The sequence below is a fragment of the Microtus pennsylvanicus genome, chromosome 5 (genome assembly GCF_037038515.1).
Source record: "Microtus pennsylvanicus isolate mMicPen1 chromosome 5, mMicPen1.hap1, whole genome shotgun sequence".
NCBI classification, from domain to species: domain Eukaryota; kingdom Metazoa; phylum Chordata; class Mammalia; order Rodentia; family Cricetidae; genus Microtus; species Microtus pennsylvanicus.
In genome coordinates, this window is record NC_134583.1 from 113,417,380 (window position 1) to 113,445,219 (window position 27,840).

At 44.4% G+C, this 27,840-nt stretch overlaps 2 protein-coding genes across 3 annotated transcripts in view; one reads left to right on the forward strand and one right to left on the reverse strand.

Moving 5' to 3' along the window:
* Positions 1-12,135, forward strand: part of Stambpl1 (STAM binding protein like 1) — a 46,786-nt gene extending 34,651 nt beyond the window's left edge. For both annotated transcript variants that reach the window (XM_075973863.1, XM_075973864.1), the window contains exons 4-11: positions 806-881; positions 2,167-2,262; positions 4,125-4,482; positions 5,400-5,524; positions 6,431-6,568; positions 10,014-10,126; positions 11,377-11,476; positions 11,813-12,135. In XM_075973863.1, coding sequence (XP_075829978.1) covers positions 806-881; positions 2,167-2,262; positions 4,125-4,482; positions 5,400-5,524; positions 6,431-6,568; positions 10,014-10,126; positions 11,377-11,476; positions 11,813-11,869 — 1,063 coding nt within the window. In that variant the 3' untranslated portion in view covers positions 11,870-12,135. The remainder of the gene's footprint in view (positions 1-805; positions 882-2,166; positions 2,263-4,124; positions 4,483-5,399; positions 5,525-6,430; positions 6,569-10,013; positions 10,127-11,376; positions 11,477-11,812) is intronic.
* A 1,107-nt stretch (positions 12,136-13,242) lies between these two features.
* On the reverse strand, positions 13,243-26,680 carry Acta2 (actin alpha 2, smooth muscle). Its single transcript, XM_075973865.1, has 9 exons — positions 26,597-26,680; positions 23,683-23,834; positions 22,880-23,008; positions 20,305-20,415; positions 18,488-18,572; positions 17,910-18,071; positions 16,487-16,678; positions 14,961-15,142; positions 13,243-13,528 (listed from the first exon to the last, which is right to left on the reverse strand). The coding sequence occupies exons 2-9, from the start codon at positions 23,809-23,811 to the stop codon at positions 13,385-13,387; spliced, it is 1,134 nt and encodes a 377-aa protein (XP_075829980.1). The 5' UTR covers positions 23,812-23,834; positions 26,597-26,680; the 3' UTR covers positions 13,243-13,384.
* Between the last annotated feature and the right edge of the window lie 1,160 nt (positions 26,681-27,840).

Here is a 27,840-nt window from a genome sequence, read left to right on the forward strand (position 1 = left end):
GAGCCTGTAGAGATCCTGATCTCATCCCTTGTCTGAGTTTGCTTTCTATTGCTGTGATAAAGGCAATGACCAAAAGTAGCTTGAGGAGGGAAGGGTTTATATTCCAACAAATGTTTCTGATCACAGTTCATCACAAAGGGAAGTCAAGGCAAGTACCTGGATGCAGAAACTCATGCAGAAGCCATGGAGGAACACTGCTTATGGGTTTGCTCCTCATGGCTTGCTCAACCTGCTTTCTTAAACAATCCAGGACCAACTGCCATAGTAGATTGAGCTTCCCCACATTGGTTGTTAATCAAGTAAAAGTCCTACAGATTGGCCTACAGGCCAGTCTGGAGGTGGCATTTTTTCAGTTGAGGTTTGTCTTTCCCAGATAATTTGAGCTTCCATGAAGTTGAGAAAAACAAAACAAGTAACCAGCACAGCCCTGCTATTTTTTGTTTAGTATAAGTATAGTGTAGAGTCAGAATAATATACATGCCAACCTTTATCGAAAAAGTGGATGGATGAAAAGACCATAGTTAAATAAAAGTTGTTGCCAGGTGGTGGTGGCACATGCCTTTAATTCCAGCCCTCGGGGAGGCAGAAACAGGCAGATCTCTGTGAGTTTGAGGCCAGCCAGGCCAGCCTGGTCTACAGAGGGAGTTCCAGGACAGTACACAAATATACAAAGAAACCCTGTCTCGGTTGGAGGGGGGCAGGGATGTTGTTGAGTGTAATTATTTTTTAAAAGAATGCTCATTAGAAACTGACACTGGCCTTTCGCTGTCACAGCATACTAATGCTGTGTTTTCTTCTTCTCTAGATTGTTTGTAGAAAAGCTTCCTGGCCATCGAGATTACCAGCAGTGTGAAGTTCCGGAGAAGCAGGATATCATGAAGGTACACGGGGTTGAGCCTTCCCTGTGGGCTCAGATGCCCTTAAGTATCTGCGATTGATTCATAGCTTCCTCCTTGGCTTGTCCTCTAATGAATGTAAACTCTCAAACCCCATTTCATCAGCTGTGACATTTTGATTTTCCCCTAATGCATTTAGTGGCTGTGATGGTGGCCATTCAAGGTGTCTAATTTACACTGGGAAAAAGAAGAGGGAGAGAAGAGAATGTGCCCCGTTAAGTTCGGATGTAAGGCAGGAATTCCTTTACAGCTTCTCCAGGAGACAGAGAGAACTGAGAGAACAGTTGTTCCCATGCACTTCAGCTGTTTTAGCTGCTGCATTATTCTCCACAGGATGGAATAACTCTTTAGAAATCAGTCCTGATTTTTGCAGTAGCCCCACATTTTAGCTACAGGCCTGAGCTGTATGCATGACAATGTTTCAATCCCTGAGCCCTAGAGATGACAGTGGTTCCATTAACTTCTATTGCCTAGTGACATCATTACTGTCTTACTTTAAGTAAGTGTATACTTTGATTTTTCCATAGTAACAAAATCACTGAAACATAAGTTTCTTAGGACATAGCTTTGTTGCTAAGTGGTTTGTAACCATTTGCCTCCTAGAAAAAAGTTTTCCCAGGAGAGTTTAGCTAGAGATAAGAGAGAAAACTTGGGAACTAGTCCTAACTGGACCATCAGCTCCCTGTGTGAACCAATTTCATTAGGTTTTTTTCCTTCCTCTCACACAAGGGAGGGTGTGATAGGGCTCTATCAAGTTCCCTGGGTCTTTCCTGTCATTAAGAACTGCTAAAGAAGTTGTCTGAGATCCCGACTCCCTCACTCGTCCCTGGAGATGTGAATCCAGGGACTAGCCTGGGACTCTGAATTCTCATGAAAGGTCCCTCAGCTGCGTTTTACATCTGGCATGTGTAGGAATGTCTCTCCACTATAAACCCTGTTGTCTCCCTTGTCATGCCAAGAATAAATGACCTCCAAAGGCAAATGTGAAATTCTATTGCTACCTTCCTAAACAAAATGCTTATCTAACCAGTAGAATCAACGGAGATCTCACAAAGGGAACACATACACACAAACACAGTTCACAGTTTATTTTCTTCATTGCTAGAAGCTGTATTTTGAAATCCTAGAATAGATTGTTTTTCTGAGGCTATCTTTGCTTCTTCTAACTTGGTTTCTAATATACATCCCAGCTGTTTCTCTTTCTCAGCTGATGTTCGGAAAGTGTATACTGAAATTCCCACTAATTGATATGTGTATATCTTTTTGAAAGAAACTGAAGGAGATTGCCTTCCCAAGGACAGATGAATTGAAAAAGGACCTGATAAGGAAATATAACATAGAATACCAAGAGTATTTGCAAAGCAAAGTAAGTTCAATCGGCACATTTATTTATCCACTGTTGTTTTGTGTGTGTGTGTGTGAAAATGGTTTTTGAATTTCATTTCTGTATGAGTTTTTGAAATATATGCATTTAAATTAAAAATTAAAGATGTAAGGATGTGAAGCTAATAAAAGATTCATGCAGCTGTCCAGATTGAGCATGTGCTCTAAGGATGCGGTATTTTCACTTCCTAAAACATCTAATAAAGAGTGCATTAGGAAGTAGACTTCCTACAGTGGTTTCAATGGAACCTCTGACGAAGTCATTCCAGCGTAACCTTGAGCCAGATGGCTGATACATTTATTTTTCCAGATGAATAGAAGCGGCAGAAAGTAGACAAAAAAAAGCATGTTTTTGATGTATTTAATTATGTAGGCCTTGGAAATTTAAATTTAGTTCTTAAATAGTTCAGTCAACATTTCCTCAAGATAGAACAGTTAACCTTGTGGGTGAAACATAATCCTAGTTCCAATGGATGCTAATTTCTGGATTTTTTACTACACAGTGAAAGGAGACCGACGGGCATTGAAAGGGGAGATTACCCAGTAAATCTAGGGGGTTCTTAGATTCCATATTCAAATTCTTAGGTCTTAAGAGATCATTAGAGGTGTCGCTTTGCTTTCTTGTGGTTGGGTGACCATTTGTTTTGGAGGTCACCAGCTCCACCGCCTCTTGGCGTCTCTTCCATCTCATTACCTCTGCTAACAGTCCCAGAGTTTTGGGGGCATCGCTGGAAGGCTGGTTAGCTAAACTAAAGAGGGAGCGAGGATGGCGCTCCTTCAGGGTGTCCCTGTGAGGAGCGTATGGGACAGCTGTGCCCCGTGCTGCCATGGTCACGAAAGTGCCCTCACACAGTCTATAGTCGTACCTCACGTGCAGGTTTCCAGAGAGGGAGAGCGGCAGCAGCCAAGGCTAGATAGAGGGTTAAATCTACCTGAAGGCTCTGACTATGGGCAACACCTGCCTGCCGGGGTGCTTGTTAGAACTGTAGAATCCGTGCCCAATCAGAATTGCTAATGCTAACAAGGCTCAGAGTGATTCGCGCTATGAAGCATGGCTATAAGGTGAGTCCGCTCTGCTCCCCGCACCTTTCAGTAGCTCGCCACTAAGCTTCTTTCAACAGCAGTTGGGGAACTTACTACCCCCTTGGTATCCCTCTACCATAGTAATGCCCAGATATTTTGTTAGGACTGGGTGTTGGGATTCTTAATTTTTAACACGACTTTTGGTTAGAAGAAATAGAAACACTTTTGGGAACCACTTCCCTGTGATTCCCATAACATATGAATGCATTCTACAGACAAAGACAGAAAGGCTCTGAGGAGCCCCACGCCAAAGAACTTAGAACAGCGGACATACTCATCTGTCATTTCTAGTACTGCGGCCACCAGCACGGGAGGCTGCTGGGTACTTAGAATGTGACCCGGGTGCCTGAGAACTGCATCGCTGGTTTTATTTCATCTCAGTTTGAATTTAAATAGTAGCTTCTGGCAACTTGCTGCCAGATTGAACAGTGTTGTTTAAGGAACAAGATCCTTTGTTTGAAGCTGCCCGAGGGGTCAGGAGGACAAGACATTGATATTTCAGTATTTAGAACCACGGGGGAATGTAGAGCATGAATTCTGCGCTTCATCTCATGAAATGTGACGGATTTAGAAACGACTTTCTTTATCAAATTCTGCATTTTTGCTGTGGTGTTTACTTTTCTATTTTCCTATGAATCTCTCTCCTTTCTCTCTGTCTCCCCACCCCCAAACCCCCAGAAGACTAAAGAATCTAATAATTTCAGTTTGATGTTTTTGGCTTGGAAACTAACACTTTTTTTTTCCTGGCAACCATCTCCTCAGAACAAATACAAAGCCGAAATTCTTAAAAAGTTGGAACATCAGAGACTGATAGAGGCGGAGCGCAAGCGGATAGCTCAGATGCGCCAGCAGCAACTAGAGTCAGAACAGTTCCTGTTTTTCGAAGATCAGCTCAAGAAGCAAGAGTTGGCCCGCGGCCAGACGCGAGGTCAAGACTCCCCGGTGCTGTCTGAGCAGACTGATGGAAGCGGACTGTCCTGCTTTTCCACCCACCAGAACAACTCTCTACGGAATGCATTTGCGGATCAGCCCCGTAAAAGTGATGGCAGCGATTTCGCTGATCACTCTCCTCCCGTGAACAGGGCCTTAAAGCCTGCGGCCACTCTGAGCGCCGTTCAGAGTAAGTCACTAGGAGGCAGGCGCACCGCCTTCTGTCTCTAACTTTACAATCCAGCCCAACTAACTTGTCCGATTACAGAGCAGACATAGTTTGTTACTGGATAGAGATTTTGAATGAGAAGTCCAAGCATTTCTTTTCCTTCTTGGTGTTTTATTCAAGACGCACACACGTCTTAAAGGGAAACACACTGGGAACTTCCGAAAGAAGATACTGAGAAATGAGTTGCTGGGACCCTAGCTCAATAGACAGATAGTAAAGGGCAGTGTTTAGCATCAGCATGGACCGGTGGAGCGTCAGTCTCATCAACAGATAAGCTGTGAACTGTGTGGGTTTCCACCAGCAGTTCCTGGTGTTCGTTTTAAGTACCGTCTCGTCTTCTCTAGCAAGTTTCCCAAATGGAGTAAGTAGGCAGTTCTCTTTGGCAGAGGTTCCTATTTAAAAGTCACGGTAGGCAGCCATGCTACTTGGCTGGTAATTGTTTCCAGAGAAAAATGTGCTTTTGTTTACGGCTCGCCCACTTTCATTAGGCTAGAAGTTGCACATAACAAGCACAATAAGGAGTATTCATCCTGTGTCTCATGGAAAGTGAACTGTGCTCGGTCTGTGGGCTCGTTGGCGTATTTCCGATGTGCAGAAAGAAAACACGCGCATGCGAGAGTTGTTCCAGAAGGCGGTTGTGTAAGAGTGCTGGCTCTTTATAAACTTTCTTAGAAAATGATTTGCATATGAAATGTACATATCAGTTTACCCTCCTTCTAATCAGCATTTACTTTCCAGCGTTTTTTTTTAAATGAGCTGTGAAAAGTGAAACACCTGATAGTATTGAAATTTGTGCTTTAGTTGCTTGCCGAGATTCAGTGCTGAAGAATGAGACCAAAGCTTTGTTTTCTGTCATGTTTCTCTTTTCACTGTCTTAGATTTAGTGGTTGAAGGCCTGAGGGGTGTGGTTTTATCAAGAGACCTTTGCCATAAATTTCTGCTGCTGGCTGAATCAAACACAGTAAGAGGAATAGAGACCTGTGGAATCCTCTGTGGCAAACTGGTACGGTCTTGTTTCATCTCTCAGTGGGTCCCTTTCAAATTGGGGGAAGGGCTGTAAGTATTCCGAAATGAACCTTATACACATGCACTTCCTTAAGCAGCTGTTATTGTTCATGAACTCAGCATTCTTAAAAAATGAGCACTAAAATTTCAGAAACACCATCAAACACTAGAAACAGAACATTTAGAAAACTGGTTGATTACAAGTCAAGATGTAAGGAATCGTGCTCAATGGGTAGGGAGGCCCTGAGGCTGGAGAGAGCGGAGCTGTAGAAGGATGGGAAGGCCAGTGGGCCCGGAGATGGCACCCCATCACAGCCAAGCCAGGACCTCCCGATCTTTACTTCAAGACCCTTTCTTTCCCACGCCCACCTTTTCCCCAAGAAGAGTCCAATGTGTTTCTTCTTTCTTTTTACTTAATTGTAAGAGCCATCTTTTTTTAATTTTGGAAAACACTGGTGACTCTTAGAGGAAAATCCTAACTTTTTCATAATTACATATAACTGATAAAAAAAACAAGACAGCAATCCCTACAACTCAAAGGACTGCCTTTGAGTAACGCCACCCATTTGCCAACTTAGTCTTTGTCCCTCCACAGAAACCGGCCTTGCTGTGCGGAGACATTTTCCTTTGTAGGTCTAATATGCCAACACATTATTTATTAACTAATAACTCCGTTCCCCATTGCTCTCCTTGATGCTAATTCCATCTGTATTTTCTACCACAGAAATGGGTTTCACGCCCCAAGCAGCGGATGCCCAAAGTTGACTCAGTAGAGTCAACTTTTCTGTTGGTTTTTGAATTGTGATAGTGCCGTAGTACAAGTGGTGAGGTCTGCTGGCCGGTAGTGAAGCATCCCACATCCTCTTCGGAGACTTGTTACTGTTTGTGGATGATTGTTTTCCAGACACACAATGAGTTCACTATCACCCATGTGATCGTGCCAAAGCAGTCTGCAGGCCCAGACTATTGCGACATGGAGAACGTAGAGGAATTATTCAATGTCCAAGATCAACATGGTCTCCTCACGCTGGGATGGATTCATGTACGTCTGGCCTTTGGGGTTTCGGTTTATTTTTGTGTGGTGTGTTGTTTTCTTCAAACAGGAATTTAGCTGAGTTTAAATAGATTTTGTCTTTATATTTCCCCGGAGGTAATAAGTATACTGATTTAAAGCAGTTTATTTAGTGCCAGGCTGTGTCGGAGTCTGTCACATCTGGATTCGAAAGAGGTAGCCTATACTTTTCTGTTTCTCCAGAGCTAAGAAAGGTAACACATGACAGCAGACCTTTCTCGGATGGGTTCAGATAATCTCAGAGAAATGGCCAGAGTCTAGACTGTGTGGTGGTCTCCTTTCTTTGGCTGTGGGTCTAAATAGTTTATACATCTTTTTTGATGACACTTCTTTTAAACAGTGCATGCGTGTACCAAAGGGGGTCCACACATTCAGTGCCCTGCTCCACAGAGCAGAAGTGCATACATAAAATGGCTGGGGAATTGAACAAACAACTAGGGCCAGAATATTGGATTCTAACATCTTTTGGGCCACTGTAGGTATGAAACTGGATTTATGCATCAAATAAACATGAGTTTGACAAATATCAGCTCCACTGAGAGCTCATGGTAGGAACATTGACAGGTGACTGTAACAGCATCTTCATCGTCCACAAAGTGGGAGCCATAATAATTGACTTCCTATGATACTGAGTGTTAGATGAAATAACGCCTGCAAGAGACCTAAAGAATGAGCAGGGGTTGGTTTGCTTTTTATTTGTTTGTACAAAAGTGCTGGGAGGAGGGGAGCCATGTGGACTTACACACACACATACCTGCTAAGTGTTATTATGATATAGTTCAGCAGGGCGGAAGAGACATCACTCCCTCTCGGCCTTTGAGTCCCTCTGTCCTCTTAGTCAGGACCACTAGCTCCTTATTTTCAAGTTCTCTCACTGACAGGGAAGCTAATGAGTTTCTCTCACTGATTTGATGTGAGCAGCAAATAAGATGGCATATGAAAGCCCTTTGAAAAGTATAAACCATGCCTCGAATGTGGGAGTTTATTTGTTAAAAAAAAAAGAGCAACAAAACTTGCTACTCGTTTATTTGGCTTATTTAATAATAAATAATACACTTTACTACTGGGTGGATGGAAATTGCTGAGTTTTATTTGGTTTGGGTTTTTTTGTTTTGTTTTGTTTTTTGTTTTTTCAAGACAGGGTTTCCCTGTGTAACAGTTCTAACTGTCCTGAAACTAGCTCTTGTAGACAAGTCTGGCCTCGAACTCACAGGGATTCACCCATCTCTGCCTCCCAAGTGCTGGGATTAAAGACAAACACCACCACCGCTTGGCTGGAAATTGCTGTTTTAAAATCTTTTTTTAGCCTAACAGAATTTATCTAGAATACATTTTAAAGCAAAATAAACTATAGCACAGAGACCTGGGAAGATGGGCCAGCTGGTATTTGCCATGCAAAAATCAGGACCTGAGTTCAAAACCACAGTACCTACCTAAAAAGCTGGGTGCTGCCACATGAGCCTAGAGTCCCAGAACTGAGGTTAGAGACAGGCAGATCATTGGTGATTGCCAGGAAGGCAGCCAACCTAGCCAAATTAGTGAGCGCCAGGTTCAATGGGGAAAACTGACCCCGCCCCCCCCATAAGGTGGAGAGCCATAGAGAAATACACCTGATATTATCCTTTGGCTAACACATGCACGTACACACATAAACATGTACAGACACCACTGTATCATACACACATGCATTTATGCACATACGCAAGCCATAGCAAGAGAATTACAGCACACTAAAAGTGGTAGTTTTAAAAATGCCTATGTAGGCCAGTCAGTGTTCATCTTGATGAACAATTCCCAAACCAGAATCAAAGGTTTTCCTACGCTGTGCTGTGTCTGTTGTGTATGCTCTAGTGAAGTTAGGGTGTTTAAATAATGGATTTGTCATCACTCCAGACGTCTAAGATCTAGATTCTCCTGAGTCAAGCTGTTGTGACTGAATGAAAACGCACAGCTGTTAGTTATATCTCTAAAGCTCGAGGAACTGCTGGTTTTCACAGAACACGATAACAGCAGTCAGTCCCGGGCTAGAGCTATACAAACTCTTCATCAGGAAGAAACTCCGACTGGATCTGGCAGACCTGGGGTCGAATTTTACATGTCTTAGCTTGACTGCCTCTTTTGACTCCTAGAAGATACTGTGTTGTTTATCTCAGTCGTCTCCTTGCCTATAGAACGGGGATAATAACAACACTAACCTTCATGAGAACTCTATGTCATAATTCATGGAAAGCGATTTATTTTCAGCCCAGTTCTTCATTCTTTTGTAATAAATGGCATTTGCTGTTGCTGTCACCACCAACACCACCATCATCATTTTCCTTTGCAATGGGAGTACCATGCTCCCATGGGAGAGATATTCTCCCGAGCAGAGAACCAGCTCTTTGAGGCAGAAATGAAGGGCTCGGGTATTTACATGGGTACATTCAGCCTGAAGTCAATTGATGGGCATAGTAACTTTTCTATGTGAAAACTTGCTTACTGTCTCCATAGCTCACAGTTTCCTTAGAACACATCTTCCATTCTGCCATGGCATAGAAAGCTCTGGTTTTCTCAGAGAAGGTATTCCCTGGCAGAGGAGCAGTGTCAAGTCCTCTCACTCATTCCTCTACTAAATCTTTGCGTTTGAACTATGAACCTACTCGGTGCATGACTCCACGGAACGGTGGGTGTTTAGCACAGACAGGATTTTGTTCATAGTCTCCTTTTTCTTTGTGCATTTTCAGTGGATAAGCTTAATGAGTCTCAAACACCTTCAGCAACTTGGAGACCCCCCCCTTCCTGTTTATGAGGATGAAGAAGCATAGACATTGTCATATATGTGCTATATTTAATTCTGTCAGAATGCAAAAAGTGTCCACGACTCCAGGTTTCTGATTTCTACAGCCCATGTTGCTTCATCTTCCTTAGTCTGGAGATCCTTGGATATAGGCTGAGATAGTCAGATTATTACTTCATTAGATTAATGGAGGATCTATTCTGGTAAGTGAAGCCGTCTCCACCTTTCCCACAAGGAAAGTACATACACTCGTAGGAATTTTGTCTCTAAGGCACCGTTATTCCAAACAAATAAGCAATAGCATGACAGAAACGGAGGGATCCTATCAGCCCCACCTAATTCCTCTTTATTTATGCATTATTACTACCATAGTGTGTGATGTATACAGGTGCAAGCGTGCAGGTGCCATGGCACACATGTGGAAGTCAGAGGACCTATTTCAGGGAGTCAGTTCTCTCCCACCGTGGGTCCCAGAAATCGAGTCCAGGTCATCAGTCAGGCATGCATGGCAAACTCTGTTACCCACGAGCCGTCTCACCGACCCATAGCAAAGCATGCTTCTCACATGCTTCGTGAAAATCGCAGGGCAAGGTTTAAGTGAAGCCTGGGCTTCCCTCATGAGACTCTTCCCATTTGCAGACGCACCCCACGCAAACCGCATTCCTGTCCAGTGTGGATCTTCACACTCACTGCTCCTATCAGCTGATGTTGCCCGAGGCGGTCGCCATCGTGTGCTCCCCAAAGCATAAAGAGTAAGTGTACGAGCGGGCTTCCGAGTCCACCATGCTGCGGTGCTTGGATGTGAGGCCCTTCAGCAAGAGTCGGGCTGGGGCTAGTTCCTGTACACCTGTAGCTCCACGATCTGTTGTTGTTGTTATCTTAAGTCTTTGCAAAAGTGAGCCTGCTAGTCTCTCTTCGCCTAGTGTGATAACAGTTGCCGTTGAAATCATGTTTCTACTGTTCTGTGTTCTATGAAAAAAAAATGACTAGCTTTCCCCAGTTACCTCCAAAGCTTTCCGAGTTTGGAATACAAATGTTATCTGGGAAAGAAGGACTTTATTCTTGAGCCAGATGTGAGTGGCCATGGCCCAGGCACATGGATTCAAGTTGCCCTGAGAAACATACTCCGCCACAGAAGTGATTGCATTCAGTTCTGTTGTTTACAGAACAAAGCTAGGTACAAATCAAGACATGTACCAAACACATTGGTAGAAACTGTAGGTAGAATGGGTCTAGCAAAGCAGGTGGGCAACTGTACTATCAGGATCAGATGTTGTCTGAGGACATTTGTAACTTCTCAAAGGCCTGTGGAGAATATTTTCTAAAACTGTGATCGTCGTCAGCACAAAAGTGGGCAGGGAAGAGTTTTGAAGGAGACTGAAAATAGCCCTAGATAACCTGCCACTCGTCTACAGCATTCTAACCCTCCACACCAAGGAGTCCAGTCATCCGGCCTTGTGTTGCAGATCTGTTAACATGGGAATGACTGTTCATTTTCTGGGGATTCAGTTTACAAGTAGTTATAATCATAAGAATAAGACAGACATTGTTTGAAGCCTGCCTCTACCTGTAAGCTGTTGGATCCCTGAGCACAGGGATCCAGCTTCTTCATCCTTCATCCTCCCCTGTCCTGGATGGATGTGAAGGACACTAGAGAGTGTCTATGATGTGTTTATCACAGTGCCCACCACTGCCACCTACCTGCCTGATCACTGACATAAAGAACACTAACTTTACAGAAATTAGATCTGCTAGGGTGGAGAACATGTGTATGACCTTTCCCATGGGGTCTCGGCAGTTTCCTTTTGGTCCCTTTGGGTTCCTGTAGGTACTTACTTGGAGATCAATGTATCTAACAGTAGTCATGGTGTGGCTAATTGTGACAGTCACTGTGGATTCCTAATTGCTGATTTTTTTTCCTCCATCCCATTTGAGGAATGTGCGCGTTTGCGTCTTCCTGGTTGGTTTTTAACTTTGTGCCTCTTTTTCCCTTCATGTTTAGCACGGGCATTTTCAGGCTCACCAATGCCGGCATGCTTGAGGTCTCCACTTGTAAAAAGAAGGGCTTTCATCCTCACACCAAGGACCCCAGGCTGTTCAGTGTGAGTAGACATCCTGGATGATGGTTGTTGTTGTTGTTGTTGAGACAGGGTCCATCTGTGTAGCTTTGAAACTCACTGTGCAAACCAGGCTGCCCTCAAACTCAGAAAGATCCCCCTGCCTCTGCCTCCTGAGAGCTGAGGTGAAGATGTGCACCACAATGTCTGGCTCAGCAGCAGGGATTATTCTCACAGATGTTTATGTTAGGTTTACCCTACCCCAATTCAGCAACGTTTATAAAATTCAGAGAAAAAAATAAGTAAGGAATTCTATATACCTTTCCTAAAGAAAACCATACATTAAACATTATTATGTAGCACTTTTTTTGTCTTTTCTAGATATGCAACCATGTGTTAGTAAAAGACATCAAAACAACTGTGTTGGACCTGAGGTGACATGCTCCAGATACACGAGCATCTGCACCCGATACCTGCCATGGATGTGTGTGACTGCTGAATTTCCTATGACGTTTCCAGAAGTGACTGATATTTTATATTTATATATTTTAGACCAAAACTTTGATATTTATTGTTCTTGCACATTTTGAAGTTTCCTTTTTGGGTTGCTGTGTCTCAAAGGAGGTCACATGCTGTTCAATCTATACCTATTAATGTACCCAAATAATATCCTCAGAAAATAAATTGGGTTGCAAATAACAATATACCTATTTGTAAAATTTTATTTAGATTTTTATTTTTATATGTATTAATGATTTACCCACATGTATATATGTGTACCATGTGCATGCCTGGTGCCAACCAAGGTCAGAGCAGGGCTTTGGATCCTCTGTGACTTGAGTCAGTTGGCTGGAAGCCATCATGGGGGTGCTAGGAATTGAGCCTGGGGTTCCCTGCAAGACCAATGAGTATTCTTAATGGAGCCAACTCTCCAGCCCCAATAAGTCTGGTATTTTTTTTTAAAAGTCATTGACTTCCCACACTGGCAGGAAAGGTGAAGTGGGCAGCTCACCCGGAAGCAGCTACGTGTCTGAGACACTTGATCTCCTCCTCTGATGACTGGTAATAACATTTATCTACACATGGTCTTCAAGAAAAAATAGTGGTGATGTGGGAAAGCCCTGTGTATGGTGAGTGACATGACTGGTCCTTCTTCCTTTTAGTGTGAATACGTCAACTGCATGTTTTTCCGAGACAGATACTGGTCGAAGGAAGAGGGAAAGATGACCCAGGTGCATTATGAAGCTTTTAAATAAGTTTCTCAGGGTTTTACAAAGTATTTTCTTTTTAAAAACAAACTCAAAAATTACACTTTCTTACATACATATGGTTTGATATGCATTAAAATCAAATAATAGACAAGGCTTGATGCAAGTTAAAAGTCACACATGCATAGCCATGCGTAAGTGTAAGGTTTAAAACAAAATATATCATTTTAGGAAAACAGTATTGCTTGTCAAGTTTTAAATGCATGTAAAATTGTTTTGGTTTTCACCTATCAAGCTGCCATTATATGTATAAAGTAATATAATCACTCAACCAGTCATGAGGTCAGTGTATATCCTCATATTGGCCCTAATATATATTATTATATTTAATGTATGCATGTCCTATGCACTCTCAAATGCATCCTGTTTATGTCATTTAAGTGGGGCTTCCTCCTGTTGAAGTGATTTTTATCCATTGCCTGGGAACTAGCCATTCTAATTGTGTCACGTCGTTTCTTGACCACTAGAGGGAGCCACTCCATATAACTTCGTACCATCTAATAGAAACAATTCACAGTGTTGATGATAGGCCAGTGCTAGGAATTAGGGTAGCACATGTCTGATTTATTTAAAAAACACGAGTAACAAGTCGAAGCTTTGGGTAGGAATGATTTAGAAAGGAACCAAAGGCGCTGATCCACAAAACATTCACAGTCGTGCGCTAGAGACAGAGCAGGGAGGTGGCTTAGAAGCATTTGCGGTGCACGATGGAGGGACCAGCTTCGTCGTATTCCTGTTTGCTGATCCACATCTGCTGGAAGGTAGATAGAGACGCCAGAATGGAGCCGCCGATCCAGACGGAGTACTTGCGTTCTGGAGGGGCAATGATCTGTCAGGATAAGAAAAGGAGAGGGTCAGTGCCAGGAGCTAGTGCCTTGGGCTGGCCCTTCCATCAAAATAGGGGCATTCTTCTCCAGCTAGGGAGAGTGATTCCCCGGTGAGAATCATTGATTTTTGTTTGTTTGTTTTGTTTTCATGCAACCTATGCCTAACCTAATTCCTTTATCCTTTCATAGGGTAAATGCGAACTGGCCTTAGATCAAGTGAGGCCTCTGCATAAAAGCCCTGACAGTCTCCAGGGGAGGTTGCGGGGAGGGGGCTGCGCCTAAGAGCTCAGCAGAACCTGCACTTACTGTAGAAGTCCTAGTGCTGTGTGCAGGGACCTTGCAAATGTTCCAGAACTTTCATGCAAGTGGTCTTCACCTGATTAAATTGACCACCGCTTTATGAAATCCCTACCAAAGGCACCAACACAGAGAGGGCTCCAAGTCCCCCTTCTGAGTGCTTCCTGCAGGGGCTGGCTTTATTCAGGGTTTCAGGCCAGGGTGTGATAGGCCACAGCAACTCAAACCCAGAGCTGCACTCTGGTCTTAGCTGCTTGGCCAGCAGCAGGGGCACTGGTGAAAGAAGTGTCCTGAAAGTCTGGGTGTGGGTTTTCTTTATGTTTGCCCATAAGCTCCGCTTCAACATCCATTTGTTTTTTTCTTATTCACTGAGCTCTCACTGACAGCCCCATGCTAAGTGTTTTACAGGAATTAGCTTATTTGATTCCTATAGCGATTCTGAAGGTTTAGGTATCCAGTGATTCTCACGTTACATACAAAGAAATAGGCTCAGGGACTGCTGGTAACGGCCACAAGTGGCTGGGTCAGTATCAGGTTTATTTTTAAAATCGGCCCCAACAGGAGTTTTGTTTTGAAGCTACAGATTTTCTTCCCCATGGTGGGGGGATTTGGTGATAATTTAAGATTTCCAGGAAGTTACGCAGATGGTACAGGGACTTCCTGACATTACTCAGGCTCATTCCGTGAACTCATCATCTTGGTGTCCCCAATTATATTGCCTCTGACCATACGAGGCCCCCAAGTTTCACATCCATTTCCATTTTAAGGTTAGAGAATTGAGGCTTGTCTCAAGTCCTGTTGCATGCAGCCTGCCTAGTCTCAAACCCCAACTAAGTAGTTTCTGCAGCACACTCAGCCGCTCAGCCATCGGAGGGTGGGGGGATTCTAGCTGGTCAGACAGACATCCAAGAAGCACAAGCCCCAGGAAGCAGTGGCTCCCTCTCACCATGCTGACCTCCAGAAAGGCTTTCTCGGAGCCTGTTTTAAGGGGCATGTGTTTAAATCTAAATCACTCCCAGCTCAGCCTCATCACCCTTGGAAACAACAAAGAACTTGTTAGGCTGCCTCACAAGCTGGTGGCTGCTCTAGAACTTTTTCTCCCCCTGCCTCCCAAGTCAGAGGGTCTTAGTGTGGTACCTTGATCTTCATGGTGCTGGGTGCGAGAGCCGTGATCTCCTTCTGCATCCGGTCGGCAATGCCCGGGTACATGGTGGTGCCCCCTGAAAGGACGTTGTTAGCATAGAGGTCCTTCCTGATGTCGATATCACACTTCATGATGCTGTTATAGGTTGTTTCATGGATACCAGCCGACTCCATCCCTGGAAAAGAGACACAGGTCATGGTCCTTGGGTTCTGAGAAAAACTTGGGTTGAACATGGAAAACCGGGTTGGCACAACTGACTAATCTTCTCTTGGATGAGGCTGGCTGGCATCAGGAACTAGAAACTACCATCCAAGAGACCTTGCTATGCTCCACGCCCTCCTGCCTCCTCTCAAGAGGAGGCTCAGCTGCAGCACTTCAAGGGTGAGGTTACAACATGCTAACCTCAGTGTCTCTGCAGGGATTCTGCTACACATGGCTTGAACAAGGGGTTAGGCCTTCAGATGTTCCGTAAAAGGGAGGGCCAGAGCCATTGATCAGAGCAGCCCCATCCCTCCCCGGCTGTTATTTTGCACCTCTAACACCCAAGATTGAATGGTGAATGGTGGGATCATTCAACTGGAAAAGTATTTCTCCTACTTAGATATTTTTTTTGTTTTGTCTTTTGAAAAAAAAAAAAACCTGGTCTTCCTAGGTGTCCTTAACTGGTCCAGAACTTGCTATAGAACAAGTTGGCCTCAAACCCATAGAGATCCATTTGCTTTTTCCTCTCTAATACTGGGATTAAAGGTAGTACTTCCATGCCCAGCTACCAAGATGCTTTTTATGGTAATCTTTGTTTAGATCTGTTTTGAGAGAGGGCTGATTGTCTTGTTGACTTCTGATGCGTGCTTTTTTATAATAAACCTCTAGGTGGCCCCCTCATCCTTCTTAGCACTGTCATCTGGTTACAAAAGTAGCAACACGACCTAATTAATTATTCCTTACTGACTGTAGCTCATTGTTGAAGGCTTGTTTGGAACAGGCACTGGGAAGAGGGTCCTATCCAACTCTGCTATAAAAATTCCAGCTACCCTACTAGGAGGAAACTGAGTCTCAGAGAGGTTAAGCGACATTCTCAAAATCCTGAAAATAGAGCCTAGTCTCAAACACCTGGCCCCCAGCCTCCAAAGAGGATGCCTCTGCAAAACCCTCTGGTGACTGTGTCTTGCCTGTATGGAATAGGTTCCCTCTAATTGTTCTGCCCCACCCCAGCATTCCCAAACTCAGAGCCCCAACCATCCCTGTGCTCCACTACATCCTAAACACAGATACCGTTCATCTTTTACACTGCATGCGGAGAGCATGTTTGTGGGAACCGTGACTTAAGAGAGCTTTCCGAGGCAGTCAAGTGCTTTCTTGGACCCTGTGGTCTTTTCATTTTGGAAATGCGGCACTTTCCTTCCTGTAGGACTGCTTCTGTTTCTGAAGCCCTGATTGATTCATTTCTAGCTGCAAATGGGTACTGGTAGCCAGGGCTGGCTGAGTACAGAACAGGAAGGCTCGACGCCCCAGTGCCTACCAATGAAAGATGGCTGGAAGAGGGTCTCCGGGCAACGGAAGCGTTCATTCCCAATGGTGATGACCTGCCCATCAGGCAGTTCGTAGCTCTTCTCCAGGGAAGAAGAGGAGGCGGCAGTGGCCATCTCGTTTTCAAAGTCCAGAGCTACATAGCACAACTTCTCCTTGATGTCACGGACAATCTCACGCTCAGCTGAGAAACACACACAAACACTGTACATGTTAGGGTTTGCACGGGGGCTAAAACCTACCCACCCCATGTCACTCTTTGCTGAACCAGCTCCTCAGAAGACTCAGGGTTTTCAAAATGCCTCAAAGATCTTTGCTTCCCTGCCCAGTTCTGTAATGGCTCAATCTTTGACACATTCTTCACTTTTGAAAATGAAGCAGAGCCGGGCGGTGGTGGTGGATATCTTTAATCCCAGCACACGGGAGGCAGAGGCAGGCAGATCTCTATGAGTTCAAGGCCAGCCTGGTCTACAAGAGCTAGTTCCAGGACAGGCTCCAAAGCTACAGAGAAACCCTGTCTCAAAAAACAAACAAACAAACAAACAAACAAACAAACAAAAATGAAGTGGATGGTAGCTCAAGCCAGCTCTAGTTCCGGTGGGACGTACGGAGAGAAATATGGAAAAGGAGGCTGCCTACTACTCAGGCTCCAGTGCCTTAAGCTTCCAAGGCCCCAGTTCCACCTGTTTCCTGGGAGTCTGAGTGGTGTTTTGGGGGACAAGAATAGACTGAATTCAACATCACATTGGAAAAGAAGATTACAACGTCTGTCAGGGTTCAAACATGGAGCCTAGAATTGGCTGCAAGTAGTCCAGAAACCTTAAATTTGGACAGGTCCCAATTTGTAAGGACTCAGGCAATTAGAGAGACATGGTCACTTGGAGCATGCTAGTAGTTCTTGCAGCCCCAGCTCTGGCCTCTTGTGAAGGGAGTGTGCAGCACCGGCTTTTGTGCAACACACACATACACTCACTGCCTGCTAGGTCTGTGCTAAAAATAGCGAATAATTATTGAGCCCTGACTCTTGGCAGAGCGTTCTGCGGGCATCGCAGAATTTCGTGTCCTTAGCAGTCACTGGAGGCAGAATCTCTGACATTTTACAGATAAGAGGACAACAACTTGGCAAAGCTGATTAGTGTTCAAGGTCACACGGCTAGAGGGTAAGAAGTCTGTGCATTCAGGTGTACCTGTGTGGATGGCAGAAGGTAAGTAACTCTTACTGACCAGCTATCTCCTTTCCCTGTGGCTCCAGGAATTGTCCTTAGGTTGTCACGTTGGCACAACAAGCGGTCTTACCAGCTGAGCCATCTTTCTAGCTCTATGACCCCTTTTGAGTGACAGCACTTGTTCCACTAAGTGACTGTGAGCAGCATGCTGCCTCCCACCCTCTTTCCTTGATGTCCCCTGGGCCTCACCAGTAGTCACAAAGGAATAGCCACGTTCGGTCAGGATCTTCATGAGGTAGTCAGTGAGATCTCGGCCAGCCAAGTCCAAACGCATGATGGCATGGGGCAGAGCATAGCCCTCATAGATGGGGACGTTGTGAGTAACACCATCTCCAGAGTCCAGCACAATACCTAGGGGATCATTGATGGTGCTGTAAGTCACTGCTGCAGCTGGGGTGCTGTTACGTGCTGTTCTACTATACAGAAGACTACAAGAAGCAGTAATTCCTTAGCCTCTTATATGAGAGGAAGAAAGAACGTGGTGATGGTGAGGTAAGATAAGAGAGTGCTTGGGGAAGATGGGAAGAGGAAGGAGGAAGCCCCTAAACACTTCCTGGTAAAGAAGTGGGGCCTAGGGCTGATTTTGAAAAAAACAAAGTGTTTTTTCTTGTTGTTGTTTTTTTTTTTTTTTTGATTTTAGAGCAGGGACCATCTCTGTCCATGTTTATTTACTTCTCATCCATCACAACCCGGAGGTTGTAACCATCAAATCTCGCCTTTTCTGGTGGATTCACTGGACTAAGGTTCCCATTCCCCTGGCTACCTACCAGTTGTACGTCCAGAGGCGTAGAGGGACAGCACAGCCTGAATAGCCACATACATGGCAGGGACATTGAAGGTCTCAAACATAATCTGCAAAGGAATCCAAACAGTTAAGTAGATGATGCCATTAGTCTTACAAAGAGCACGTCAGGGCATACCCCCTTGCCTGATACAGATCCTCTAGACACATAAGACCGAAAGAAAAAAGGCCAAGGCAGAGCTGGTTCCACAAGTAAGAAAAATGAAGGTGGGAATAGACAGGACCATCACACTAGTGACCCAATGAGAGATCCAGCAGCATGAACACAAGACCAGGCATGGTGGGGAGTGGCGGGCTCTAGTCTTGGTCCTGAATCAGATGGGACAGGATTTACTAAGTGTTCACTCTTTCCTTATTTCTCAAACATAAAGGGAGGAGGGTTGTGGAATAGCTGAGCGCTGAGAGAGACTTTAATTTTTATGCAACTGTGGGTCAATGCCAGCCCTGGAAATGAGACCCCATGGATAGAATAGGAGATGCCATGATCTTGGCTACTCATTAGTCCATGCGGTTTGGGGTCAAAATTAAAATCAGAACTCCCTAGGCACCTCCTGTTCAGAAGTCCTCAGCCTCCATTTTAGTAACACTCTCTAGTGCATGAACCTGAAGGAATGTCCGAAGTTTCTAGAAACCTATAGTTTTCAGTCATTTCTGTGCCTCAACACAATTCACAAGATGATAACTTTGCTAAAACTTCTGGACAGGTAGTGTGATTCTCAGAGCAGCTGATGTCCTGGTGTGCACACCAAGTGCTCTTACAAGAAGGGAGGCCCTAGGCTGTATGGGCTTATGATTTCTCAGCAGGAAAAGCCATGGGTCAACTCCAGACATTGCCGCTCCTAACATGGCGACGTTAGGAAAATCACTCAGTGCACCTCTTGCCTTAATTTCGTCATTGAAGTTATTGGGATGAAAGCTCCTGCTTCACAACATTAGGGGTTAGAGCGCATGTGAAACACCCCCGTGCTTGACCAGGGCCTGGGTGGAACAGACATTAGATGCTCTCATTTTACAGCGCATCCACACCGGAACTCTCCAGAGCTAGTTCCCTGGGCAGTCTCCTGCTGTAGGCTCTCAAGTGTCACACAGTCAATAGCGACAATAACTGCCGCTACCTGTTGAATGTTTATCATGCCACCCACCATAATACGTATCTTTTTGCATCATTAGTCTGCATATCTATCCCTTGAAAAATAATGAATATTCCCAACAAACAAAGAAGCTGGGGCTCTCAGAAATTACTTTCAGTGGCAGATTCAGTTCCTACTATATTATATTGCATTTTGAAATGGCTTTTCAGAAGATTCTAACCCTAAATATGTTCCCTTCTTTTTTTTTAATATTTATTTATTCATTCATTCATTTATTTATTTATTATGTATACAGTATACAATATTCTGTCTGTGTGTGTCTGCAAACCAGAAGAGGGCAGCAGACCTCAATTACAGATGGTTGTGAGCCACCATGCGGTTGCCGGAAATTGAACTCAGGACCTTTGGAAGAGCAGGCAATGCTCTTAACCACTGAGCCATCTCTCCAGCCCAATATGTTCCCTTCTTAATTAAACCTTTAAACTTTTTTTTCTTGCCATTTGAGACAAAATGGTCTAGATTTTGTGCAGTAAGGATGTAAGCACTGTCATGACCCCTGGCCTTTGGGGGGGGTCTCCAGGTGGTCAGTCTGTGAGCTGCCAGCTAGGGCCTTGTATCTGCCATGCTCAAGTTTTATTCTAGTTAGCCTTATCCCCAATCCAACAGTGTTGTGTTCTGGAACAAATATTACCTGGGTCATTTTCTCGCGGTTGGCCTTGGGGTTCAGTGGTGCCTCCGTCAGCAGGGTGGGGTGCTCCTCAGGGGCCACACGAAGTTCATTATAGAAGGAGTGGTGCCAGATCTAGAGAGGAGGGGTAGGATAAAGAGTGGGGGGCTGTAGTGGGCCACTGAAGGCCTTCCTCGAAAGGAAGCGGAATGTGCAGACCAAAACTAGCATCGGGTGAAATGAGCAAGGCCTCATCTATCTGTGAAGACTCGGAGGCCCAGACGGTATGAACCGAATGCACAAGGCTGCACACCAATTAAGGGACTACTCCAAACCAGGTGTGTGTGTGTGTGTGTGTGTGTGTGTGTGTGTGTGTGTGTGTGTGTGTGACAGGAGGGTGTTGTGGTCAAGGACATAGGCTCTGTAGTCAAGGGAAGATTCAGACCACAGCTGGGCCACTTCCTGTTTGTGTGAACTAGCAAGTTCCCAGCTCCACTGGTAAGTGAAGGAGAAAATAAACAGCATGTACTTCACTGGTTCTGTTGTGAGCTACATAAGATAACACGAGTAAACAGGTTCATTCATTATTCAGCTACATTGTCTTTACCCATGACTTCCTTTAGTTTATTCATGGGGAATTGATTTAGGATAATAAAGAAAAGGGCAAATGACTGTGCATATAGATGAAGGCGGCTCACCTGAAAACCCAGTTACCATCTCTAATGCTTTTAGAGACTGTTCTTGGCCGTGTGTGTGTGTGTGTGTGTGTGTGTGTGTGTGTGTGTGTGCAGTTGTGTGTAGGTGTGTGCAGGTGTGTGCAGGTAGAGAAAAGGGCTTCACCTCTGTTTCCCTCAGCATCTTCACCTTCCAGGGACAGGTAAAGCAGCCTCTGCAGGAACAGTCTAGACTTTCCTTTCCAGGGGCAGACAAAAGCCTTAGGCATTTCCAAAAGACCCTACACCAACCTGTATGTAGTGTTTTCGCATGAATGTATTTTAGACAAAAGTTCATTGGCTTTATAGTTAAGCAAATCCCCGGAATTTAGAAAGAATGCATTATTATGGAAAGGGCTAAAATAATTTGCCTTTTAAGAAAGGGTTGCTGTCCACCAGCGTTGGGAACATAAGATTTACCCAAGGGTAAACAAGCATCGCTGATGACAGTTTGCAGACCAACGAAAGTAAAACCAACTTGAAAGACCTTGTCACGATTCAAGTTTCCTGCTTTTGGTTTTGTGGTTTCCAGTGAAGAAAGGGACTCTGGCAAGTCCTGTCCCTTGGCGGGGTGGGGTAAGGGGGCATGAAAGGAAGAAAGGGCAGGGCTGAGTAAGTTTGGAAAACCATCTTCGTAATTCATCAGTACAGTAAAGATCAGTGTGTGACTATTCCTTATTCCCTTCACTTCATTCTACCCAATTGATAATCAATTGAAAATGAAAGGAAAAACAGAGTGCTCAAGAATCTTGGTCTTCTATAACACACCATGGTTAAACTGGTTGTAAAAAAAACCCATCCTTTCTCACTCCCTTTCTCCAGAGAAAGCTCTGACTTTAAATGCCAGGAATGCAGAGATTTGGGTTTTGTTTGTTTGTTTGTTTTGTTTTTGTTTTCCCATTCCAATACTCTCTTTCCCAGGTCATCCCTGCTGCCTTGCTCTTGGCTCCATGGAGAGATGCCTGAAGGACCCTTTTCCACTGGTGACACCGCCGCCTGCATGGTACAAACTGCAATTGCACCAAGTCCACAATCAAGAGAAAAGCTAAGGATGCCGCCCTTGCAGAGAAAGGAAGGTGTACACATAATAAGCAAGACATTTTAGCAGCATTATGTGTAGGATTTATTTTTAAATGATACATGTGAGCATGTGTGCGTGAGTATATGTGTTTGGGGGTTCGAGAAGCTAATAAATACATAAGTAAGAAGCAGAAATTGCAGTTCTAATATGTTCTGCTGTATTTTAAAAATTATGTTCGCTTCTTATTGTTCCTTTTGCTTTTTTTGCTACTAGTATTTCTAAAATGTCTAATAACAATCTTTATAATCCTTGTATTTGACTTCCCATTCACTTTCACAATGGTCTGGGAGCAAAGGTCTTGCTCAATGTGACACAGAATAAGAACTTTAAAATATTCATTTAAAAAATTTTCTGTCACGATTGCACTTAAATATGTTCAGGGAAATTCAGGAATGTACCAAATGTACTCTGTCTCCTGTTTTCAATTTTGAAAATTAAAAAAAAAACTGCCTAGGGACAGTTAACAATAAACTTTCAAGAATGGGCTGCCTAAGGGTCTTCCCAGAATTCTAGCTCTAGACACCTGTTGCTCTGGGGACACCTGTCCTCACAGGCCGCCCAAAGAGTATAGAAGAAAATCAGTCCCACGTTAGCAAAGGGCTGCTCCCACCTACAGAACCGTCTCCCACCAGTTTTTGAACAGCAATAGCCAAGAAATTCATTTTCAGAATGAAGTACATCAAGATTCTTTTCAATGACTAATAATCCAAGTTAAACAATAGCAAACAGCATCGCAGCCGAGCTATGCCAGCCAGCTGTCTTCCACAGCAGCCCCATGCGGCAGCCTGCAGAAAGGTTTCGGTACCTTTTCCATGTCATCCCAGTTGGTGATGATTCCGTGCTCTATCGGGTACTTCAAGGTCAGGATCCCTCTTTTGCTCTGTGCTTCATCGCCCACGTAGCTGTCTTTCTGTCCCATTCCCACCATCACTCCCTAAAACGGTTTAACACATCACAAGTCAGTGCCTTCCCGAAGCGTGTAACCTGACGATTTCTCTGACAGTGAACAGGATATAAAGTTACACTTAGTAACAGTGTTCCCTTTCATCTAATAGCGATTTCTGCTGCTGCCGCTACTGCAGAAAGGACAATGGTCACAGTGGCTGTATTTCGATAGTGTACATGAGAAAATAAAAGACTTTTAAAACTATATTATAATTATATATTATATATAACATACAACAGATAACTGGCCATTATATATTATACATGTCATAGGTATTATATGTATAATATATATAATAAAAATATATATAATATGGCAGATAATCTTTCGGCTTGATATGTGAAGTTGACATCTATTCCTGGACATCAATCATCACCAGTACAGGGACAGGGGCAGGGACGAGAGAGAGAGAGAGAGAGAGAGAGAGAGAGAGAGAGAGAGAGAGAGAAAGAGAGAGAGAGAGAGAGAGAGAGAGCCTTACACCACTAGGTTATATCCCAGTCTTTTCACAAGCTGGTGTAAACTCTGGACAGAAAGCACCTGGGAATCAATGGATACATGTAGACACAGACAGGTCTGACAACTGTTGGATACATGTAGAAACAGAGATCGAGCCTATCTATAGTCCTGTTCTCTCCCTATTCAATGAGAATTTGTCTCACCTGATGCCTGGGACGTCCCACGATGGACGGGAAAACAGCCCTGGGAGCGTCGTCACCAGCAAAGCCAGCTTTGCAGAGCCCAGAGCCATTGTCACACACCAGAGCGGTGCTGTCCTCCTCTTCACACATAGCTGGAGCAGCTTCACGGGGTTCTACAGAGACAGGGAGGAAGCAGCCCTTGGTGTACCCGGGCAATCACTCGGAGCTCACCATCACTCCGGCCCTCAGACAGGGTTCTTGGCCCTTTTGTGTTATTCTAGCTGGAAGCTCTCCCCAAATCTCAGCTAACACACCCTTTATCTTGAAATGCTTTCACTAGGCTGTAAAGCCTTTGATGAGCTCCAACTCTGACTTCCAGGTTAACAGTACAGGCCCTCAGCACAAGGATTGGCGTGTCACAGGCTCCTCTAACACTCTCAAGCTGGCCAGGACACATAAAGAGAGGACAAACTGCACAGATAGAGCTCCAGAGTAAGAGAACAGGGTTCCCCGGGGGTTTAGCACGTGCTGGAAAACTAGCCAGTTTTATTTGTCTATATCAAACCAAACTCACAGTTTTTTCTAAATATGCTATTTTTTTTTAAAAAAGGTAGATTTTTACAGAAAGGAGACAATATTTGTCAATTTGAAAATGTTAAACTATTTGCTCATTTTAAATGTTTAAAAGACAGTTCTTTTGGCTCTGAAGCTTTGCACATTTTGGGGAGACATTAAACATGAACAAGCTGTGTAAGGCGATGCACTTGGGAGCTGAGGAAGGTGGATCACACATTTGAGGCCAACAGGAACTGCTCTAATATAGAAATCTGAATTTAGAAACTTTGATATAGAAACACCAAGAGGGTGTTTGAAATTTTAGGAGTTACAGCATTTCTTCCTTAATTAAAGTCATTGTTAAGTTGAAAATTTAACAGTATGCTAACAGCTAATTTTACGTAAGAATAACAAGCTAGGGAAAGTAGCATAATATGACCACAATAAGATGTGGGGTTTTGTTTGTTTGTTTGCAGAAAGCTTACTTATTCTCACCAAGGTGTTTACTGGGGTTCTTTTGAAGTGGATTTTGTAGTTTTATAGAAGTCTTTATTTTCTTCCCTGAGTTCTGGCCTATCTTCTAACTTTGATCAATTGAGAATATACTCCCTTGGTTTTAAAACAAAATGTTAAGTAACTGGCATTTAAGCTTGGGTTTTTGAAAGCTTGGAAGGATATTCAGAATTTTGCAGATGGATACCATTATGGGATTATTGCCATTATCCAGAAGTGTTGTTTGTCATCTTGTCTTCCTTAACACTGCCCTCAGGATTGGAATGAGATCCTCAGCGTGGATCCCACCCCCCCGCCCCGTGAGAATGGAAAACAGGACTTGTTCATGATTTCTTTCTCGCTTTCTCCTTTTCTTTCAGACGCTACCTTTTCGGTAGTCCATGAGGAGTTGGAAGACAGTTTGTAAATACAAAGAGACCCAGGTCCAAGTGCCTTGACTATCAGAGGCAGCCACCAGCAAGGACCAGCAGGGGGTCTGTGCATATACTAAGCCTGTTTTCCCCACGGAGCAGCTGGTCTACAAATAGGATAAACCACTTAGAATTAGGAAGCTCTCTCAAAATGAGGAAGGATAAACCACCTAAACTTTTTGTCGGATAGAGATGACTTTAATATAATCAGAAAAATAAGTTGCTTGCCACCTCCCCCAAAAAAATGGAAAAAAAAATACTACATAAATTCAGGAAAGATGTATTTTTGTTTCACCCAAAAATGTGCAGAAAATCTTTCTTAATAAATCCTGAAAGGAGCACAGTCACTAGAAAAGAAGTCTGCGCGTTCCCAGAGAAACTGCTGCAGTGGTTTACAGCTCTTATCTAACCTGAATGAGTGGCTCAGGGCAAAGCTGAGCATTTCCTAATTAGGTAAAACACACAGGCTTCAGCGACTGCTTTTGGAACTGCACCCGGGTCAGGGAGTTCGGTGCAGCACAGTGGAGTGCATCTCGTGCCAAAACTGAATTGTCAGGGAGGGGTGGGGAGGGGAGGAGGCAAGGACAGTACCATTCCCGGCTGGTGGGTCTCAAGACACAAACCATATTTAGTCATGAATCACAAAATGGGAGGAAAATCTTATTGAGAAAACTGCATTCCCGGCCCTAGCTATCAAACCCCGAGTTACAGGGGTTCGCCTCGGGTGGCAAGGCTGACTCCACAGAGGTGCTGCTTGCCAAGGCAGAGGGACCCTTGGGGAAGAGAAATGCAAAGCAGTCCTCCCCTGGAGGAGACACTTCCTCCTTTCTTTGCAGAGAGTACAGAAGCTGTGCTAGGCTACAAATGAGCAATGACACAGGTCTGAACAGCAAGGACACCAGCACACTCACAAGATACACATTTCCAACACACGACGCCACGTTAGAGCCATGGAGACCCAGAAGCAGTGAATACGTTCAGCAGAAATCAGAGGGCTGGACCCCCCAGTTCACTCCTGACAACCACTTCCAGTTACCCGAGTTGCACTAAAAATACAGTCTCCCCTCTAAATAGGAAGCATAGACAAATCCAAGTTTCCAATCCCAGCAGAAATAAACACATAATTTGCCATATTCAGCTAGACTTCACCCCTAGAGTAGGCAGCAGTACCTGGACAGTCAATCGGTTTAGTATAAACAGGTTTTTCAGGTGACATGCATAAACAAAATTTCAGTTCTCTCCATCAACTCCTCCACTAAATCAAATTTCATTTTAGCTCAATTCGAATGTAAACTCATGCAAGCTCAAAAGCTACACCCACTTTAATAGTATAAATGTTCATTCAAAAACTGCAGAATGTGAGAATCATCCAGAGGGGCACAGACACTGTCTGGTTACACTGAGCCTTAAGAGTCCACGAAATCTCTCAGTCACACCCCTGGGCTGGTGCCACTTACCCTGATAGTGACTGGCTGGGCTTCTCCACTCTGGGTGGGTGGTGTCTGGGGAAGCTGGATGCTGAAGGGTTATATAGCCCCTTAGTCCGATCCCCTCCCACTTGCTTCCCAAACAAGGAGCAGAGACAGGCTGGAGCTGGCCGTTCACTCTAACACAACCATATAGGGACCTCAGCACAAAACTCTCTAATCTGGGTGGCCAGAGGCCTGGGTCTCTTCCACAGCATTCCTCTGCTCTGCTCCTGCGACAGGAGGCAGTTCAGCTGCTCTTGGGGGGGGGGGGGAGATAAGCATCCTGAGCCCTCAGAACAACTGCTGAACCGCCCAGACAGTGGGTTAGTGTCCTAGGGCAGATGCAGGCATGGTTTGCACATTCCTCAGAAAAAACCAGCCTACTGTTAAGCTGGCCTTTCTGGACCATTTGCTAAGGAACTGAGATCAGGAAGGGCCTGCCTCTGACTAGCTGGGAGTTTACAGCAACACTCTCACAAAAGACACAGTGGACACTCCTAAATATGGAGAGGGGCGATCATTTTATGGTAGTCACACTGTTTATCCATCGAAGCTGCGTGTAGCACTAAGGAAAAGAGGAGGTGAAGACAGGATGTAGACAGGATGAGCCTGTCTGTGTTGCCTAAAGAGGAGCTGAGAAGTCAGCATCACTCAAACTGCTTTAGCCCTCAGGTGCAGTCCAGGCTGCTGCTTTGTCACTGGCCCTTGACTGCCTGAATAAGAACTGTCCTTTGGCTGTGGAGGTGGCCTGTCACCCTGTCATACAAAATCACTTGTAAAAGAAAGTTGAAACGTTGAAATGAAGCCTGCTGATCTTCCTCCCTGCCTCTGAGCCCATTGGACAGAAGTAGAGATCAGGTGACCCTTCCATTCTTCAGGGACATCAGCTCTTGGGCTTCAATGGACAGGGTCAATCATTTTACATTTCTGTATCCCGCCCCCCTCAAGCCAAAATTCTAATTCCATTCATGATAAAAATATTTTTTATGGATTCCATGGGTGCTTCCGAACTGTTCACATATTAGGAAATCTCCAGGGTGAATGACAGCGACTGTCCTCTCAGACAACCAAGTCTCGTGTGTTTGATTTATGCTGTCCACATGCATGCATGCATATTTGTCTTTGAGAAACTGCGCTGCTGATCCTTAGAAGAGTTTGCATAGTTGCTAGATAATGATGGGATGCCTCTGTGTTGCTTGAGATATTTCTACCCTGTTTCTTGTCCCTATCAA

Excerpts from the sequence above, each read along its gene's own strand:
- Acta2 (XM_075973865.1), bottom strand. The coding sequence starts at position 23,811 with ATGTGTGAAGAGGAGGACAGCACCGCTCTGGTGTGTGACAATGGCTCT. Across the intron at positions 20,416-22,879 it reads ACTGGGATGACATGGAAAAG|ATCTGGCACCACTCCTTCTA; the intron begins GTACCGAAACCT and ends CCTCCTCTCTAG. Across the intron at positions 13,529-14,960 it reads CCAGCACCATGAAGATCAAG|ATCATTGCCCCTCCAGAACG; the intron begins GTACCACACTAA and ends TTATCCTGACAG.